Source organism: Nothoprocta perdicaria, unplaced genomic scaffold (genome assembly GCF_003342845.1).
Source record: "Nothoprocta perdicaria isolate Ctin4 unplaced genomic scaffold, notPer1 scaffold_10, whole genome shotgun sequence".
Lineage (NCBI taxonomy): Eukaryota > Metazoa > Chordata > Aves > Tinamiformes > Tinamidae > Nothoprocta > Nothoprocta perdicaria.
In genome coordinates this window covers 2,535,164-2,549,492 of record NW_020454094.1, presented here as the reverse complement: position 1 = coordinate 2,549,492, position 14,329 = coordinate 2,535,164, and the positions used below count along the sequence as shown (strand labels likewise).

The following is a 14,329-nucleotide window of genomic DNA, read 5'->3' as shown; positions in this document are numbered from 1 at the left end:
AAAGCTGGGCTGATATATCTGGGGTGATGTCTAGTTACAGGCTGTTCTCTGCCATGCCAAATATTTCTGTCCATGCAAAAGGTTGTTTAAATATATTAATCAGTTTTTCTTGAGGTATTTTATGGGCCCTGATTTTGTATTCCATTGCAAATGTGACCCAGGATGAAACTTTGGCTCGGGCAAGACAAGGAAGATGTGCTAGTGGATTAGCAGGTCCTGCTAAGGCGAGATCTTCTGCTGTGCAGAGCAGGGGTCAGGCACGCGTGAGGGGGCTTTGGGTCTTGGCCTCAGTGAGTTCTCTGGAGTAACGTTGCTTAGCTGGTGTCAGCAGTGTGACACTAAACTTGCCTTGTGTGCAAGATCAGCGTGAGCCCTTGAAAAGAAGACTCCACCAAGACCCCTTGTGGCTACACACAATGAGCGGAATTGGGTAAACTTGGCAATAGAGGACAAAGGGATGAAATACTCTGTTTTGTACTGAAAGTGTTCTGTATTTATTTGCTAGGGCTTTCTGGGGGTCTAACGCTCCTGTGTTTGGTGAATATTTGCTCTTTGTTGTGTGTGTTGCTCCAGCTAGACCAGATTTTATTTCTCTGTGGGGTTGGATTGCTACTAAAAGGCATAGATTTGCTCAAGTGTTCCCCAAAGTCTCTGTCTTCAGCATGCTCATTGGCAAATAGATTAGTCATAGGGAATAAAAAGCTTCAGTGCAGGATGGAGAATTATGTTGAGATGAGATGTTGGTTTTTATTTAATCATATAGTCTCAGTTGCTTCTTGATAGTACTTTTTTTTTTCCTACAGATGGAAAGCTATTGGTTAACTAGTGAGTACTAGAAAAGAAGCTGGTAAAAACTGCTTGACTTCACTGAAAGGGYTAAATTTGTCCATTCAGCTGATTTGCACAACAGGGTAAATCAGAATGGGTAGAATCAGRTTGCAAACAGCCCTGTGCACATGAACACAACCATGCACCAACTGTCTTCGAAGCAGGTGCTTCTCTCACTTAGCTTCAGTCTRAATGTTGGATTCCCTTTAGATTCCCTCCACTTTCAGGCCCACAGGGAACTGTATAATCGAAGTCGCTTGCTAGGACTGCCTTGGCGTGGGAGTGAAAACACAGGTCCAAAGGCTCTTAAGGTGTGATCTGCCCACCCTGTGCCCCTTGCCGTGTCACAGCTCCTTGCCTGAGGAAGGCCATCAGCTTCCCATTAGGTGCAAAGGGGTCTTGTTTAAGGGGGAGGTTGATCTCCAAAGAAATGATCTGGCAGGCTTTCCCTCAGTTAAATTGGTTGACTTTCTTGTCCCTTCCCTATCCGTTGTCCACTGTTTCTGTGTTTCTTTTAGTATATGAAGTGCAACAGCCTCCTGTGTTGCACTTGAACTCTCATAAAGCCGCTCAAGGGAATGAGCTTCACACAGCATTGCTTACTGTAGTTCTTTCAAAATCATGAATTGACCACCTGAGGTAATTAAAGAGTACAAGCTGAGAATGCTTTTTCTTTGTTTTCTGGTTTTTGAGAGCTCTACCCATATCACCAACTTCGGGTACCTAAGAAAGTGCCTCCAAAGCAGGATTCACCTATTGGTCTTAAATCCTGTTTTATATCTGTGTAAACATATCCAGCCTCCACTTATGGCACTTTTAGAATGAGATGAATTGTACTTTGGAGGCTCTTCTCTCCATGCTTTGTCTCTCAAGGAAACATAGACTGGCCCTATTGGCCTTGTCTCAATTTCTGCTAGAAGGTAGATGTCTCCTGCCTAGTCATCTCAATTGATAGAGGGTTAAGGATAAGTTGAAGGCTTTAGGCGGTTCAGACTGCAGGGGAAGAGAACCAAATCACGGACCCCATCCCATCTCTAAAAACTAAAACTTGCCATCCTGCTTTTGCCCTTGCTCATGGGAGGATGATGGTCTCTGCAGAGACTCAGGTTTGTTGGAAGCTCAGAAAAGTCATTTTGCTAAACTGGTTTTAAGCCTCCCAAAATTCAACCACAAGACTGTAAATCCTTGGCTAAGATTCCCCTTGGCCTCAAAAGAAGAGAATGAGACACTACATTTTTTTTTTCTTCTTTTCTTATGGGCTGCAAGKTTTCTCCTATGAAATATAGGGGGAATCACTAATATTTGTTATCCTGTATTGTGATAAGACAGTTTTGACTAAAACACCRTCAAGCTACTGTCTCTTGGCAAAAGTTTGTGTGTTTGGGTGCACACCAGGATTAGCACTTTAAACTGCCCTGTCATYTTTCCTTCAGGCCTCATGGAGATCAGGCTCACCTGGGGGAACCCTCTTGCCAAATCTGTCCTTCACTGGGACAATTTGGGGCTAGTAGAGGGCAAGTAATTCACTAGAGTCGCCCTGCAAAGGCTCAGCAAATAGAGCAGCTGAAGGGCATCTCCCCAACATTGCTGCTCACTGTGGCTCAGAATCCCAATTTCATATTTTGCCTTGGAGACTCCACTTATACCACCCATCATTGAACTGGGCACGGGTCTAAGACTGCAAATACAACCTACAATACCAGGGAGAGAGCTTCATGGACCTGGGTTTGTAGCTCTGTCGTGGAAGAATGGTGGGTCTGACTCCAGCTCCTCCAGATTTAATTAACAGGGTAGTTGAATTGTGCTGTTAGCTGGCAGCACGAGTGATTATCACCTTCAGAAGTTCTGCTGATGGTGGCATRTGCATTTATTATACTTAATGCCTCCCAAACAGGGGCATTACGGAGGATTATTTCATATTTAAGAAGAGATGCTGCGTATAATTACTTCTGCACTGCTTTGCAAACCATTTGTTTCTGCGAGCTCCCCTCCCGTTACTTCTCTTGCTGGCATCTGGCTTTCTCTGCACATCTTTGGTTTGCATAAGGACGTGAACAGAAAGTGCCGAGGGCTCCTCAGGCTGCTCTGCTTGCCCGGCCCTGTCTGCGGACAGACAGGAGACACAAGCAGGAAAGTTCTTAGGATYTGGGTCAAGACAAGGTGTGCCAGCCAGGGATGGCACTTGGGGTTTCAAGGTTGCTCCGGGATATTTTGTTTAATAGGGTTAAAAACAAAGCAGAAAACACTCAACAAGAGTTTTTAAGAAGTTCAGGTGTTCAAAACACTGCCTAAATTGYAGGTGTCCTGTTCTGGGACAGATGCTTGATGGAGAGGCACCTCTAGGAGCTCTCTTGACTAGTCTCTTCCTTCAAGTCCTAATGGCCTGTCTAGTTTAAGAGTCCCAAAGTTTTTGYCATGATGCTTGTAAATTCTCTGTAGGAATTTAGGAAGTAGGAATTAACGTAGGAATTGCCTAAAGTAGGCAGCCTACTTCTTACAGTAGGAATTGGTATTGAGCCAAAGGCCCCATCTAAGCAGGGATCTTGAGGGAGATAAAAGACAGTGCCAGATGTTTTCAAAAAAATCCTCTGCTATGGATATTGTTCACACCTCATTTCTTCCTCATTCCCACCAGTTTAGCTGCAGATCTCATGGTAGATCGTGCTGGGGTTGCTGTAGCCAGTGTCTCTGTGCACACAGATTATGGGCTCACCTATTGGAAAGGGGTCTCTGCAGACATCCATGATCTTAAACCCTGTTCTCAGAGGTGGAAGGTGTAGAATTCATGCCCTGCAGTCAGGGAAAGATGGTTTCTTAGAGGAGAGATTATTTTCTTGCCTTTGAGATATTTTCAGATGGAAAAAGAAAAACCTTGCATTGTACAGATAGTTAACAACCCTTAAAAAAAGGAAATCTGTGAGACGATAGCCTGCRAAAGCGTAGTTTAAACAACTGACCTTTTCCCTTCTCTAATAGATTGAGACTTTTTGCTTCCACTTTAAGAAAGACAAACCAAGCCAAGGCGAACTTCTCACTAGTAGGCATTTCATTTTTGAGCCAAAAAGTCACTTTGAATAGAAAAGCCAGTGATTTTCCCTCCATGCTTTCTGAAGGTGGAAAAGTGTTAGCCCAAATTGACATTTCCCTATGAATCACTCTGATTTTGGCTAATTGACGTTTATTTATTTATTTATTTCCATCAGAAAGCACCAGCCCCGTGCCTCACCCTCGCCGTGTCTCCGCGGCGGGGTGGCCTGCCGTGACGGCCGCGCTCTTCTCTTCCAGGTGCTCCCTTTCAAAGGTCTCAGCATCCCCATGCTACCTCGTGCCGGCACTTCCACCTGGCCCCCCAAGCCCAGCTCTCGGCCGACTTCGCCCTGCCTGCCGCGGTGCAGCCGCAGCCGGCGCTGACGCCCCACATGGCCCCCGCGCACCAGCACAGCGGCCCCCTGCACCAGTCCCTGGCACCGGTGCCAGCCCTGTCCTTCCAGGAYGTGGCGGGACCCTCCTTCCTACCTCAGGCGCTACACCAGCAATACCTCCTCCAGCAGCAGCTCCTCGAGGCCCAGCACCGCCGCCTCATGCCCCATCCCAGGTAAGGGCGTTTCGYGCTCGGATAGACGGAAAAATTGGTTTTCTAGGGAATACCCAGCAGGCTGGGGGAATCTCTTGGCTCCTTGGCTCTCTTGGCCAAGGGTGCAATGGTGTGGTGCTCATTGAATGTGAAGAGACTTTGGTAAGTTGGGCTGTGGACCCCCAAAGAACTTCTATCAAGTTCTTCTCTGGCTATGTCTTTCCCATGGAAATTAACGCTGTGCACACCTAATTTGTCCCAAGTCAGTTACTATTGTCGCTTATATGACAATAATGGCCACAACGCCTTGGATTTGTAGTGAACCTGCCCTGGTTCGCAGGAAAAGCAGTAGACTGAATGAACAAGCTCAGCTGTTATAGCTTTTGTTTCAAAATCGCATAAGATATTTCACATATGTGCCCCATAAGTGTTTGCTTTTGTGCATGAAGAGCTTGCCACTCTGGTCTAGACTTCTTGGCTGTGGGCTGGCTGCGTGAGGAATGAAGGATGCTGTTGATTCTCTGAAGCACGTTCAGGCAAAAAGGCAGCCTAAACTCGCACTGGGCTGATGATTGCAAAGAGAATTACTGTTTTTCCACAGAGGTGGAAGTGCATGTCTGGCCTTGTTCTGAGTACACTTCTCGAGTGAGAGATTTAAGTAATAAGTAAGATAGGAAGATGTATTTGGAAACTCGTGGAAGCTGCTCGTGTGTTGTGCCCAGAGATCAAGGGCTGGTGAATGATCCCCTGTGGTGATGCTGTASTTGGGAAGGCTACTAAAGGCGGAAAAGTGTTTCTTTTCCTATGCTTTCCATCTGCAAATCATGCCTTCTCATGCTTATTTTGTTTTGCATAAGCTGGATTTTAGGTGGATTTAATGATTAGTTAATAATTGGGTAGCAAATATATGAGAGACAGGGGAGCTGATGTTTACATCTTAGTCATAAGCCACATTCAAATAAAACCATGGAATACAAGTCCATGCAGGAACTGCTTCTGTAAATGCCGTTGGCATGATATCTGGATGCAGGTTCTTGGATAAAAGAGATCCCGGCATAGAAAAGGTCTTGCCTGGACTCAAGGCCCTTGTCTGCAAGCAGCCAGCACCAGCTGCATTTGAAGGACATATATCCCAAACCTTACAGGGGTGGTGGGCACAGTCTTGCTACCAGGAACCTGGGCTGTACCTTCAAGAGAGGAGCCTCTGCTGTGGCTGCTGAGGACTTTTTCTAGCAGTTTGCTTCTCCATTTGCTCCAGCGTTTTCCTTGAGACTTCCTTTGTGGTGGCTTCATCCCCAGCAGTAAGCAGGGATTTGGTACGGAGCTTGGGGGAATGCCTCCACAGTGCAAACCATGCTTGTGCATCCAGCTTGCATCTCTTTAAACATAGAGGTTTTGGTAGGTGTTGCCGWTCAAGTTGCCCATGTTCTTGCTCTGAGTGAAGGTTGTCCAAAAGGACAAAAGTCATGAGGTAGGAATGGAGCTGCTAGGAAAAGAGCTTACAGTATTTTCCGCCGCTTTCTGTTCTTCTGCAAGGGCAGCAGAGGCACAGGAGGAGCCCAAGTCCAGCCTGGTTGTCCATTTTCCAGGGAAAGGTTGGAGGAAGGAGGATGCCAGCAGCCTCCTCCGTGCCTCTCATGCTTGCTCGTCTCCTCTTTCTGCAGGCGAGTTCAAGAGCGCATCTCTGTCCAGACTCACCGCTTGCACCCCAGCTTCGACTTCAGCCACCAACTGCAAACCCCGCAGCCCATGGGGCCCCAGCCCAGGTACCTAGCCGAAGGCACCGACTGGTACGTTTTCCAYCTTTCCTTTCACCTTGTCTTTTGAATGAGATATTCAGGGGAAAAATCCTGAGCGGGCTGATGGGATTAGCCAATGTCATCTTGCCCTGAAGCCGCTGCGACTCATTAGATCTAGTGCTGGCAGCACGTAAAGAGGGAAAACTCATTGCTGGGAGGGCCACGAGCTCGTGCGGAAGCCCTACGCAAGACTGAGCAAGCACATCGTTTCACTGTAGTACTTTTTTGCAAATGTTTTGCTAGACGTGTGTGATAACACCAAGGCATCAGCATTCCCAAGCTCGCTCCACCCACGGATGCAGAGTGCACCTCAAATAGCAACTTCCCCAGGGGATTTTCCTTCTGTAGGGCATTGCCTCCGGCAAAACATCCTCTAAGGGCTTTTTTCTGCAGTCCAAAATCTCCGTCTGAACAAGATCTTCTGCAGTTAAAAAGCACTGAAAAAGAGCAACCTCAACCCTCCCCATGAGGCAGGACAATGCTGCCCCAAATAGGGGGCAAAATGAAATAATGATAATAATAAAAAATGAATCAATGATTTTCACACCATACTGTTTGCCATCCTGGAAAATTCAGAGTAGGAAATCAGTGGTTCTATTTCCAGAGAAGGTTTCGAGCTTTTGCAAGATTACAGAGGTTCGAGGCCCCACTTTGAAAATGAGAAAATAAAACCAGATTTTTGAGCAGCTGCTTGTTAGCTGAGTGAAGTCCTGTCTGTGCTCTGAATGGAAAAAAACAGCCTGTGAACGTGTAACTAGAGATTATCACAACTTTTATGCACCAGGGAGGCAAAATAAAATGGCACAGGAAATCTCAATTACAGCATTTCTGAACATGAGGGTTTCGCTCTGCAAATAGTTAATTGAACAAAGCGCTCTTTCCCCTTCAGGGTTGTAATACACAGCCTAAAACACGGACAGATCCTTCTGCCTTTTCTGTTGTTTTTTCAAGTGTTCCCATTACTGGCACCCCATGATCTGAATTTGACCAATAAGACATTGTTAAGATCAGTTTGTGATAACTGTTCAACCAGTTATAGGGAAAAAGTGGTTCRATCTGGATGGTGTTTGTCTCTCTGTCTCTCCTAAAACTCTTCTTGTATTTAATTAAAATCGTTAGAAGATTCTGATAAAGCATCACTTAATGTCTCCCTCCTCCTCCCTCCAAGCCCCCATGTTGTCCTACAGCCTTGTAAAACTTCAGGAACACGGGTGGCAGGGAAGTATATAGTGTAAAATATATATATCTATATAATATATATAGATATAAATCACCCAATTATAGTTATATTTCTCCTTGGGGCATTGGTACGATTTTTCAGAGTGACTGATGTGAAAATATTTGTCTAATGTGGCACTGGTGCAGGCTCAAAGGTGGTAGTTTACACCGTCATGTGAAGTGGAAGAGACGCAAGTGATCCATCATCTTGGACAGCCAAGCTGTGATCCTTGTGAAGAAATATTGAACTCCTAGCTGGTTCCTTAGGTGATCTTCTGAACAGACTTCTAGTGACTACCATCCAATCTTTTATCTTTGGCCTTATCTGGTAATTATTATTTGTTGGGAGCCTGTGCGGTGCAGCTGTAGCAGTTCTTGAACCTCACAGTTGAGCATCGAGGTGCTGTGCATGGAGCGTGGTGGTTGGTTTTGGTTTTCTTCAGCTAACGTGCTCTGCTTATCCATGTCAAAACATTGGGACAACACTGTTCCGTGCAGACCTATAGCATCACTTTGAGTGTGAAAAAATCCTATCAGTTTTAAGAATCAGATCACAACTGGATGAGCAGTTCAGCAGCTTTGTTGCAGCAGTGATTTGAGCAAGTTAATTGCCATTAGTCTTTGAGAGGGCTCTTCGGCCCTGGATCTCAAAGCACTTTGCGGACAGAGGTGTTATCACTACTGTTTTGCAGGCAGAGAATTAAGAAGGCAGAGAGGAGATGGCCAAGGCCAGCAGAAAGGCTGTGAATAGACCCAACCTCTCCTGGTTTCCAGCTGAACCTTCCATCCACCTGGCAATAGTCTTGAATGATGGGATGGATCTATGAAAATGTGACATGGGACCTGGAAAATGCCCAGTCCTGTGGATTTGTGCTCCAATTGTGCTCTTGGTTGTCTCCTTAGTTTTATCGTGGCCATAGTTTGCCTGTCTAAGTGGCTGGCTTGCTCCAGCTAGCACAGGGCAAGCAARGGGAGTTTCTCTCTTTCCTCAAACATTTTAGGGGACGCTGAAACACAGGGATTTTTGCCTACTTCACAGGCAGTCCTGAGTATGAGATTTCTGCGTTATCTGTCCCCTCATGTCTGTTATCTACAGCTGAGCAGAAACAGTTCCACAGCTGTTTAGTGCATCTTGAAGGCTCCTGACAAGACACAGGGCTTTCTGTTGCTGTTTTCCATGGAGGGGAAAAGAAGTTTGATGCAGAATCGGGAAACAACCCCATACTCTAATTAGCTTTGATTTGGCAAATGCGAAGACAATAGATATTAAAGCTTTTGTAATTATGATAAAAGGAATGACACTTGCAGCACTTGTTTGTTGAGCAATTCTTTGACAGGAGCGGCGAGGGATCGGCTAATTGGATTAGCTATGGAGATGCTGTGTTGGATTCCCAGTGCCTGCAGCGAGGGGAATGGGGCTGCATGGCATCTTGGCCTGCTGGATGGCACCTGCACAGAGCTGGGGCATTTGCTGGTGCCTCAGGRATTTCTGGCTGATGGAGGGGTCCAAAGGGCTGTGCTTCAAGCTCATTTTGCAGTATGCTTATTGGTCATTTGATGTCTCACCATTGAGACAGATTGTGTTTTTTTCTGGAAGGGTGGAAGGGCCCAAACCCATCCGTCCTCCCCAGTCCTGSCCCAGGTGCTTGGGTGAAGCACCCATTCTACTTGCCCTGGCCAGGCTGCAGGGTGCAGTTCTCTGAGGACTCATACAGACATATCTTAAACCCATTACGCTTTCTGGATGGACAGTGGTCCTGGAGCTCCAGAACCACTGCCCTTGTTCTCCCAAGTCCTCCCTTGGCCTTGGCTTAGAGATCTCCAAGGAATACACAAGTGTGTCAAAAAGTGCTCAGGTGAATCCCAATGACTATCCAAAAAGGCTCATTGATGCTCTGCCACAACACATTTAGGTGTATTCCTACAAAAACTCAGAGGCAGAATGCAATTGTTTGCAGTGATGTTGTCGTGMGCTAGATCTGGTCTGGCCAGGTACTATTGCTGAGCCTGGGGAACAACAACTGGAGCCAAAAAGGTGTTCCTCTTGCTCTGCAATTGGGTTGTGTCTGTAAATCTCTTAACCCTGGCTAACACAAGATACCTGCAGCATCCTTGCTTTTCTGTTCTGACTGGGGAAATGTGACCACGTAAAACCAAGTATACTCCCTTTAGAGCAGTAGTATTGCTCTGGATTTGTTCTGAATTGAGGCCTCAAGACAGAGGCACCAGCAGCAGACAAGATCTCACCAAGGGGACGTTGCTCTCTTCCACCACGAGTATGATTTAAGTCATCAAAGCCAACAGCGGGGGGACCTGGAAACAAAAAACAYGCCATTGAAACTGTGCGTTTTCTGGTCTCGCATCCGCAGGGACCTCAGTGTCGACGCGGGCCTGGCTCATGCCCAGTTCCAGGTCCGACCGGTCCCACAGCCCTACCAGCATTACCTGGCCACTCCGCGGATACACCACTTCGCCAGGAGCACGTCCTCGGCACAGATGGTAAGCGAAGCGCTCTCCCCGGGGAATGGTTTGCGTGTTGCCTGCCAGCAGGCAGTCAAAATAAAGGCTGCTATCTCTGCATCACCTGTCTGCTGAGCATCCTGCTTATCTCCGGCCGTGGGAGGCAGCGTCTGAAAGGATCGCGTTGTATCGGCGTGCTCCGGATTAGAGAAAGAGAGGGGGAAAATGACAAGGGAGGATGTTCAGTTGCTCTGGGGAGATGCAWTTGGTGCTGCTACACCAGACAGATGCTTGTTATGGAGGGTAAATCCAGCCCCAGCCCTTGGGAAAAGGTCCCCATGTGCAGATGGCTCCACGGAAAGTGTTTCATCTGGGTCTGTTCCCATCGTGCAAGTGCTGGCTGCATCAGCCTCTGCGTTGTCTGTGGAGTTCTTGCAGGATTTGTTGCGTGGGCAGAGACTGGGGTTATTTAGGGGCCCTTCTCCTCGGGATTCTTCTCGTGTTTTGAGTTGAACCATGTAAGGCTCTTCTAGTCCTTAAGGCAGCCTCATTGATGCCAAAGTGGTGGTATTTCYTCTTGCCTGCTGCTCTTGGGGCCAGGTCTTGACACCTGAGCCCTATAGCAAGGCTAAAAAATCAGAGCTCAGCTGACAACAAATCTGCACTTTTAAGTAATTTCTTGTTTTAAGATAATCTGAGTTAGGGCTTGGAGCTGCGGTGTTAAAGATGCAGCAGAACACATTAGAAGCATTTTTTTCAGACCAAATGTACATTCTCAGTTATCAATTTGTGAGAGATCTATTTAATACACCTCGTTTTGTTCCTGATTATTAAAAGGCTTCTATTGGTGAAGACGTCAGTCTGCTCTTTAATTCTGAAGGTTTAAAGTGCTTATTCTAAATCAGGGTGCACGAGGGATTTTTGCTGTACTGATACAGGTGTTTTTAATCTTCCTTCCTTGCTTCTTGCAGGTTGTTCACGAAATCAGAAATTACCCTTATCCTCAGCTTCAGCTACTTGCTCTTCAGGGCCTGAACCCAAGCAGGCACACGTCTGCCGTGCGGGAAAGCTATGAAGTACGTATCTCATGGACTGGAGTGGCAATTTAATCTCTAAACCCTGTGGAAGYTTTGGTGGAAAATTGTACAGCTCCACTTCACCACATGGCAATTGCAGAGGAGATTGTAGAAGGGGGAGGATGGGGAAATGGGCTCTGTTTAGGTCCCTCGACGCAGCAAAGAGAGGAGATGAGGTTGGGCCGCCCTGGAAATATCATCCCTGTCCCTGYATCAGGTGGCAAAACTCGTTTGATGAAATGTTCACAAACAGCTGGAGGCCTCCAGCAGCTTTAGTGTTAACAGAAAGGCAAAGGAGATGAACAGTTTTGGTAAAGGATGGTCTAATCTGCATCTGCCTGAGGTTGACTCTGGCTCGATTTATGTCTGTAAATGAAATGCTGGGTTTTTTTTTTTTTTTTGGACCTTTATTTCCCTGCCTGTCAAATGAAGAAGAAATCTCACCCTAATTTCTGCAACATTTGACATCCAGGTCTCAGCTCTGCATCTTGAAACCCTAGCTCAAGACTTGAGCTTATTAGCTCAAGCTCCAAGGCTCAAATCCATCATTAAAGCCCAGCTGAATTGCTTTCCATGGAAATTTCCCAAGAAGAAGCAACGGGGAAGGAGCCTCAYGGGCCAGGGCCTGGTGGCTCCCATTTGCCCATGGGGCCTGTAAGCTGGGCATTTTCCTGATGTCTTTTTCCTGCTGTTTCTCTGCTGAAGGAGCTGCTGCAGCTGGAGGACAGGCTGGGCAGTGTGAGCCGGGGCGCCGTGCAGAACACCATCGAGAGGTTCACCTTCCCACACAAGTACAAGAAGGTGAGCTGAGAAATGGCAGCAACCACCAGACCAGGCCAGGAGTGTTGGGCATGGAGGGGAAGGACCTCAGTGGGTCGCCAGCTGTGAACCCCTGGGGCTTCCTGGTCCTTGGGAGTGCTTCCACCAAGGCCATGGCCTGTGGACTCATGGCATGGCTCGTGGGGTGCTCATGTGGGGGGCATGGCTYATGTGGGGAGCTGGCAGCTCTTTCTCTCTGGATATTTGGGAGGCCAGACTTCCCTAGTTTTAGGGATGTCCTCATCATTTACCTTCCTCCAACTCTGCATTCTGGATAAGTGTTAGAAAGTCCAGTCCATGCTGAATTATGTCTTTGATTTTGCTGCAGAGAAGACCGCAGGAGGGCAAAGCTGAGCAAGAGGATGGCGAGGAGTCAGACACTGACGAGAAGTGCACAATCTGTCTGTCCATGCTGGAAGATGGAGAAGACGTGAGGTATGATCCTCTCTGCTTCCCTTTTCCCCAATCTCCACTGCCTTTCCAGCAGTCCCAGATGTGCTTTTTGGGGGGACAGCTTGCTGCAGTGAGTTGTGGAGGGTGGCCCTCACTCTTGTCCTGTTTTAACCAATGGAGCTCTGTGGGGTGCAGGCAAACAAATGTTATTGCATGGATTTGGTGTGGGCCATGCATAGAAAGAGTTTTGAAACAGCAGGAGGGCTGTTTTTAGTAGTATTTTCTATGTATGCATCACCTGCCACAAAACTGGGTGGTGACAGGCCACATTACAAGTGGCAGAGGAGGAGRATGGGTCTGAAGACCCCCAAGACAGCTGTGAGGAGCTGAGGGGCATTAGCATCCAGGCTTCAAGGATGGCCAAATCATGGTAAAAGCCCATGACCTTGGGGCATCCACTGGGAAGGATGCAGATGTTCCACCTCTTCGTGGTTGTCTGCCAGCTGCAGTCCGTGTCACTAATCATGGGAACAACCTCCTTCAGGAGCACGTTGTTTTTTTCCATATGTTTTTTAGCCTAGAAGGACATTTATCTCCAACCTGCCATCCCTTCAGTGGCCCTTTCCAGCTCTCCTGAGGCTGATCCCATGGACCTCTCCCATCCTTGTGACCCTAACAGCAAGGCTATCTTCCTTCCGCAGGCGTTTACCGTGTATGCATCTCTTCCACCAAGTATGCGTGGATCAGTGGTTGGCCACCAGCAAGAAGTGCCCGATCTGCAGGGTGGACATTGAAACACAGCTCGGCTCGGACAGCTGAAAGAACCGKCCGGATGCGCCATTTTTCCTTATCAGGTCGTATGGCCATCAACCCTTGCAGCAAAATTTTGCCTTCTGAGCCATTTGATTGAGAGGAGGAGTCTGCAGGCACGTTAGCGAGAAGGAGGAATTGGCGGTCCGATATCTAGGGGTAGGAGCTATTGCACGTACAGGATCCTGGCCCAGTGAAAGGGAGCTGGCGTTCCCGGCGCTCGCAGATCCCGTGCTGCAGAAGATTTAGTCTTGAACATGAAGGAACTAGCTGTGGTAGTCTGGCCTGTCAATCCTGCATTTCATGAGGATTGTATATATACCTCTCGATTAAGTAGAAACATGTTAGGGGTTCTTTAGCTATTTCTATGGATGGCAGCTGGAGCATGTTAGCTTAAGAAATGTTGTGTTTGATGCCCTACTCATCTTGTGGTGGACATGTTGCTGTTACCTAATTTGCACCAAATATTTTTTCATAGATTCCTTATTTTGGTGCCTGATTAATAATACATTGCAGAGGGGGAATAGAGAGGTCGAACTTTCCCACCCTCAGGGGGGAAGAGGCGAAAAAGCAAAATCCTGTTTACAGTCAGAAGGGTTGCGCTCTTTGCCTCAGTCGCATGTACTTCCTTTCCTTGTGTTTACAGTGTGTTGCAAATTTAGAGACGCCTAAAAAAAAAAAAAAAAAAAAGAAAAAAAATATTGGGAATGAAATGAATGAAGCAATAGGGAGACACTTCGTTCCTGCTTATCTGCTGGTGCTGGACACTTTCTGTAGGGGCACAATAGAGACATGCATTCTCTTTCTTTTATTTCTGTATCTTAATGAAGTAGCTTGACATACCAAATCCGAAGCAGGTCACGGGCTATCCTGATGATTGTAATTTTTCATATACCTTTCTCTWGTGAGCGCTCTGCATTGTGGCCCCTATGGCATGGACCTTCCCACACCAACACGGAATACCGTGTCAACCCATGACCATCCTTGCCATGATGGATGCACCCTGGTGCAGGTCTGCCCGATGGGTTTGAGAGCTCCTAGACTCTTTGTTGGCTGAAAAAGATGATTATAGGGGTCTGCCCCCACAGTTGTGCTTTGGTGGATCCCTTGGAAATCACACTGGGAAGGTGGTGAGGCCCCTTCTCCGCAATGCAAAAGCACAAGACGATGCACTAACTAAAGGCAGTGTCCAAAAAGAAAAACCCAACCTAGCAGACTTGGTGCAAAATTCTCAGTGCCACAGTCCTTCCCGCACATCCCTCTTTCCTGGCTCCCGCAGGGACAAGCAAGCAAGGCATTTTCGAAGTCTATTATTACTATTATAATTACTTTTAATCCACTCTGGCTCATGG

At 47.2% G+C, this 14,329-nt stretch overlaps 1 protein-coding gene across 1 annotated transcript; it reads left to right on the top strand.

The window, feature by feature from the left end:
• Positions 1-4,232: 4,232 nt before the first annotated feature.
• On the top strand, positions 4,233-13,547 carry RNF165 (ring finger protein 165). The gene is made up of 7 exons (XM_026039739.1): positions 4,233-4,423; positions 6,067-6,192; positions 9,789-9,918; positions 10,851-10,955; positions 11,661-11,756; positions 12,103-12,209; positions 12,869-13,547. The coding sequence occupies exons 1-7, from the start codon at positions 4,248-4,250 to the stop codon at positions 12,984-12,986; spliced, it is 858 nt and encodes a 285-aa protein (XP_025895524.1). The 5' UTR covers positions 4,233-4,247; the 3' UTR covers positions 12,987-13,547.
• Positions 13,548-14,329: the final 782 nt, after the last annotated feature.